This window comes from Excalfactoria chinensis, unplaced genomic scaffold, assembly GCF_039878825.1.
Source record: "Excalfactoria chinensis isolate bCotChi1 unplaced genomic scaffold, bCotChi1.hap2 Scaffold_373, whole genome shotgun sequence".
Lineage (NCBI taxonomy): Eukaryota > Metazoa > Chordata > Aves > Galliformes > Phasianidae > Excalfactoria > Excalfactoria chinensis.
Genome location: NW_027315661.1, coordinates 41,064 through 47,063, shown reverse-complemented (window position 1 = coordinate 47,063; position 6,000 = coordinate 41,064). Strand labels below are relative to the sequence as shown.

The window sequence follows — 6,000 nt, the reverse complement described above, 5'->3', positions numbered from 1 at the left end:
CCATTAAACCCTATAGGACCCCATTGAACCCCATAGGACCCCATTAGACCCTATAGGACCCCATAGCATCCCATTAGACCCCATAGGACCCCATTAGACCCCATAGGATCCCATTAAACCCCATAGGACCCCATAGGATCCCATTAGGCCCTATAGGACCCCATTAGACCCCATAGGACCCCATTAAACCCTATAGGACCCCATTAGACCCCATAGGACCCCATTAAACCCCATAGGGCCGCATTAGACCCCATAGGATCCCATTAGACCCCATAGGACCCCATTAGACCCCATAGGACCCCATTAAACCCCATAGGATTCCATTAGACCCCATAGGTCCCCATTAAACCCCATAGGATTCCATTAGACCCCATAGGTCCCCATTAAACCCCATAGGACCCCATAGGACCCCATTAAACCCTATAGGACCCCATAGGACCCCATTAGACCCCATTAGACCCCATAGGATCCCATTAGACCCCATAGGATCCCATTAGACCCTATAGGACCCCATTAAACCCCATAGGACCCCATAGGATCCCATTAGACCCCATAGGATCCCATTAGACCCCATTAGACCCTATAGGACCCCATAGGATCCCATTAGGCCCTATAGGACCCCATTAGACCCCATAGGACCCCATTAAACCCTATAGGACCCCATAGGACCCCATTAGACCCCATAGGACCCCATTAAACCCTATAGGACCCCATTAGACCCCATAGGATCCCATTAGACCCCATTAAACCCTATAGGACCCCATTAGACCCCATAGGATCCCATTAGACCCCATTAAACCCTATAGGACCCCATTAAACCCTATAGGACCCCATTAGACCCCATTAGACCCCATAGGATCCCATTAGACCCCATAGAACCCTATTAGACCCCATAGGATCCCATTAAACCCCATAGAACCCCATAGGACCCCATTAGACCCCATAGGACCCCATTAAACCCCATAGAACCCCATAGGACCCCATTAGACCCTATAGGACCCCATTAGACCCCATAGGATCCCATTAGACCCCATAGGACCCCATTAAACCCTATAGGATCCCATTAGACCCTATAGTACCCCATTAGACCCCATAGGATCCCATTAGACCCCATTAGACCCTATTAAACCCTATAGGACACCATAGGACCCCATTAAACCCTATAGGATCCCATAGGACCCCATTAAACCCTATAGGACCCCATTAGACCCCATAGGATCCCATTAGACCCTATTAGACCCCATAGGACCCCATAGGATCCCATTAGACCCCATTAGACCCTATAGGATCCCATTAAACCCTATAGGACCCCATTAAACCCTATAGGACCCCATTAAACCCTATAGGATCCCATTAGACCCCATTGACTTCCAGGTCTACACAGCGAGCGACTACAACCGCGACTCCATCCCGGCTTCCTTTTATATGCAAGGTAATTAGCATATCGATTTGCATACTGATTTACATATTAATCAGCACCCTAATTAGCATATTGTCCTATATATAGTATTATGTGATTTGCATCTCGATTTGCATATTCATGAGCCTATGCCCATATATAGACAACCACGGCGGCGACCATTGGGCCTATGGGGGATTGACGCAGCCCTATGAGAGACTGGTAAGATCCTATAAGGTTCTATGGGGTCTAATGGGGTCCTATGGGGTTATAGGGTTTTAATAGGGTCCTATGGGGTCTAATGGGGTCTAATGGGGTCCTATGGGGTTTAATGGGGTCCTATGGGGTTATAGGGTTTTAATGGGGTCCTATGGGGTCTAATGGGGTCCTATAGGGTCTTATGGGGTCCTATGGGGTCTAATGGGGTCTAATGGGTCCTATGGGGTCCTATGGGGTCTAATAGGGTCTAATGGGATCCTATGGGGTCTAATGGGGTCCTATGGGGTCTTATGGGGTCCTATGGGGTCCTATAAGGTCTAATGGGGTCTAATGGGGTCCTATGGGGTCTAATAGGGTCCTATAGGGTCTAAAGGGATCCTATGGGGTCTAATGGGGTCCTATGGGGTCTAATGGGGTCTAATGGGGTCTAATGGGGTCCTATAGAGTCGAATGGGATCCTATGGAGTTTAATGGGATCCTATGGGGTCTAATGGGATCCTATGGGGTTTAATGGGGTCCTATGGGGTTATAGGGTTTTAATAGGGTCCTATGGGGTCTAATGGGGTCTAATGGGGTCCTATAGGGTATAATGGGGTCCTATAGGGTCTAATGGGGTCTAATGGGATCCTATGGGGTCTAATGGGATCCTATGGGGTCTAATGGGGTCCTATAGGGTCTAATGGGGTCCTATAGGGTCTAATGGGATCCTATGGGATCCTACAGGGTCTAAAGGGATCTTATGGGGTCTAATATGTCCTATGGGGTTTTATGGGGTCTAATGGGGTCCTACGGGGTCTAATGGGGTCCTATGGGTTCCTATAGGGTCTAATGAGATCCTATAGGGTCTAATGGGATCCTATGGGGTCTAATGGGATCCTATGGGGTCTAATGGGATCCTATGGGGTCTAATGGGGTCCTATGGGGTTTAATGGGGTCTTATGGGGTCTAATGGGATCCTATGGGGTCCTATAGGATTCTAATGGGGTCCTATGGGGTCTAATGAGATTCTATAGGGTCTAATGGGATCCTATGGGGTCTTATGGGGTCCTATGGGGTCAAATGGGGTCTTATGGGATCCTATGGGGTCTTATGGGGTCCTATGGGGTCTAATGGGGTCCTATGGGGTCTAGTGGGGTCCTATGGGTTCCTATAGGGTCTAATGAGATCCTATAGGGTCTAATGGGATCCTATGGGGTCTAATGGGGTCCTATGCGATCCTATGGGGTCTAATGGGATCCTATGGGACTCTATGGGGTCCTATAGGGTCTAATCGGGTCTTATGGGGTCTAATGGGATTCTATGAGGTCCTATAGGGTCTAATGGGGTCCTATGGGGTCTAATGGGGTCTTATAGGGTCGAATGGGATCCTATGGGGTCTAATGGAGTCCTATGGGGTCTAATGGGGCCTTATAGGGTCCAATGGGATCCTATGGGGTTTAATGGGGTCTTATGGTGTCTAATGGGATCCTATAGGGTCTAATGGGGTCTAATGGGGTCCTATGGGGTCTAATGGGATCCTTTGGGGTCCTATAGGGTCTAATGGGGTCTAATGGGGTCCTATGGGTTCTAATGGGGTCCTATGGGGTCTAATAGGGTCTAATGGGATCCTATGGGGTCTAATGGGATCCTATGGGGTCTAATGGGATCCTATGGGGTCTAATGGGATCCTATAGGGTCTAATGGGGTCTAATGGAGTCTAATGGGGTCCTATGGGGTCTATTGGGGCCTTATAGGGTCGAATGGGATCCTATGGGTTTTAATGGGATCCTATGGGGTCTAATGGGATCCTATAGGGTCTAATGGGGTCTAATGGGGTCCAATGGGGCCTTATAGGGTCCTATAGGGTCAATGGGTTTTAATAGGGTTTCCCTATTGGTTCCCCTCTATCCAGCCGTACCCTTCCCATTCGTCGGCCGAGATCAACGCCAGCCTTCCGCCAATGGGAGCCTTCCATCGCGGCGGCCAATACGGCGCCTCGTCCTGCACGCCGCCGGCCAATGGGACCGAAGGGATGTTGGGTGAGGTTAATGCATGCAAATGTATGCGCGGCCGCATCGAGATCCCCATAGAGACCCCAGAGAAACCAATGGGGCCCCATAGAAACCAATGGGGCCCCATAGAGCCCCATAGAAACCAATGGGGCCCTATAGAAAGCAATGGGGCCCCATAGAGACCCATAGAGACCCATAGAGCCCCATAGAGACCCATAGAGACCCATAGTGCCCCATAGAGCCCCATAGAAACCAATGAGGCCCCATAGAAACCAATGGGGCTCCATAGAAACCAATGGGGACCCATAGCGCCCCATAGAAAACAAGGGGGCCCCATAGAGCCCCATAGAGACCCATAGACCCCCATAGAGCCCCATAGAACCCCATAGAAACCAATGGGGCCCCATAGAAACCAATGGGGCCCCATAGAGCCCCATTGAGCCCCATAGAAACCAATGGGACCCCATAGAGACCCATAGAGTCCCATAGAGCCCCATAGAAAACAAGGGGGCCCCATAGAGACCCATAGAGCCCCATAGAGCCCCATAGAGCCCTATAGAAACCAATGGGGCCCCATAGAGACCCATAGAGCCCCATAGAACCCCATAGAAACCAATGGGGCCCCATAGAGACCATTGAGCCCCATAGAGCCCCATAGAGACCCATAGAGCCCCATAGAGACCCATAGACCCACATAGCGCACCATAGAGACCCATAGAGCCCCATAGAGCCCCATAGCGCCCCATAGACCCACATAGAGACCCATATGATCCCATAGAGCCCCATAGAAACCAATGGAGCCCCATAGAGCCCCATAGGACCCCATAGAGCCCCATAGCGCCCCATAGAGCCCCATAGAACCCAATGGGGCCCCATAGACCCACATAGAGACCCATAGGATCCCATAGAGCCCCATAGAGCCCCATAGAAACCAATGGGGCCCCATAGAAACCAATGGGGCCCCATAGAAACCAATGGGGCCCTATAGAAATCAATGGGCCCCCATAGAGCCCCATAGAAACCAATGGGGTCCCATAGAAACCAATGGGGCCCCATAGAGCCCCATAGACCCACATAGAGCCCCATAGACCCCCATAGACCCCTATAGTGCCCCATAGAAACCAATGGGGCCCCATAGAGCCCCATAGAGCCCCATAGAAACGAATGGGGCTCCATAGAAAACAATGGGGCCCCATAGAAACCAATGGAGCCCCATAGAGCCCCATAGAGCCCCATAGAAACCAATGGGGCTCCATAGAAACCAATAGGGCCCCATAGAAACCAATGGAGCCCCATAGAGCCCCATAGAAACCCATAGAGACCCATAGAAACCAATGGGGCCCCATAGAGACCCATAGAGCCCCATAGAGCCCCATAGACCCCCATAGAAACCAATGGGGCCCCATAGAAACCAATGGAGCCCCATAGAGCCCCATAGAGCCCCATAGAGACCCATAGAGCCCCATAGCGCCCCATAGAACCCCATAGAACCCAATGGGGCCCCATAGACCCACATAGAGACCCATAGGATCCCATAGAGCCCCATAGAGCTCCATAGAAACCAATGGGGCCCCATAGAACCCAATGGGGCCCCATAGAGCCCCATAGAGCCCTATAGAGACCCATAGAGCCCCATAGAAACCAATGGGGCCCCATAGAAACCAATGGGGCCCCATAGAGCCCCATAGGATCCCATAGACCCCCATAGAAAGCAATGGGACCCCATAGAAACCAATGGGGCCCCATAGAAAGCAATGGGGCCCCATAGAGCCCCATAGAGCGCCATAGTGCCCCATAGAAACCAATGGGGCCCCATAGAGCCCCATAGAGCCCCATAGAAACCAATGGGGCCCCATAGAACCCCATAGAGACCCATAGGAACCCATAGGAGCCCATAGACCCCATAGAAACCAATAGAGCCCCATAGAAACCAATGAGGCCCCATAGAAACCAATGGGGCCCCATAGAGCCCCATAGACCCACATAGAGCCCCATAGAGACCCATAGACCCCCATAGAGCCCCATAGAACCCCATAGAGACCCATAGGAACCCATAGAGCCCCATAGAGCCCTATAGAAACCAATGGGGCCCCATAGAGCCCCATAGACCCCCATAGAAACCAATGGGGCCCCATAGACCCACATAGAGACCCATAGGATCCCATAGAACCCCATAGAGCCCCATAGAACCCAATGGGGCCCCATAGACCCACATAGAGACCCATAGGATCCCATAGAACCCCATAGAGCCCCATAGAAAGCAATGGGGCCCCATAGAGACCCATAGAGACCCATAGCGCCCCATAGATCCACATAGCACCCCATAGAAACCAATGGGGCCCCATAGAAACCAATGGAGCCCCATAGAGCCCCATAGAAACCCATAGAGAC

General features: G+C 51.5%; 1 protein-coding gene across 1 annotated transcript in view; it reads left to right on the top strand.

The window, feature by feature from the left end:
- Positions 1-1,374: 1,374 nt before the first annotated feature.
- LOC140264986 (transcription factor 4-like) overlaps positions 1,375-6,000 on the top strand; it is a gene marked incomplete at its 5' end in the record, with an annotated part of 39,151 nt that continues 34,525 nt past the window's right edge. Inside the window, 3 exons of the mRNA XM_072360867.1 lie at positions 1,375-1,432; positions 1,563-1,621; positions 3,510-3,636. Of these exons, the coding sequence (XP_072216968.1) occupies positions 1,375-1,432; positions 1,563-1,621; positions 3,510-3,636 (244 nt within the window). The remainder of the gene's footprint in view (positions 1,433-1,562; positions 1,622-3,509; positions 3,637-6,000) is intronic.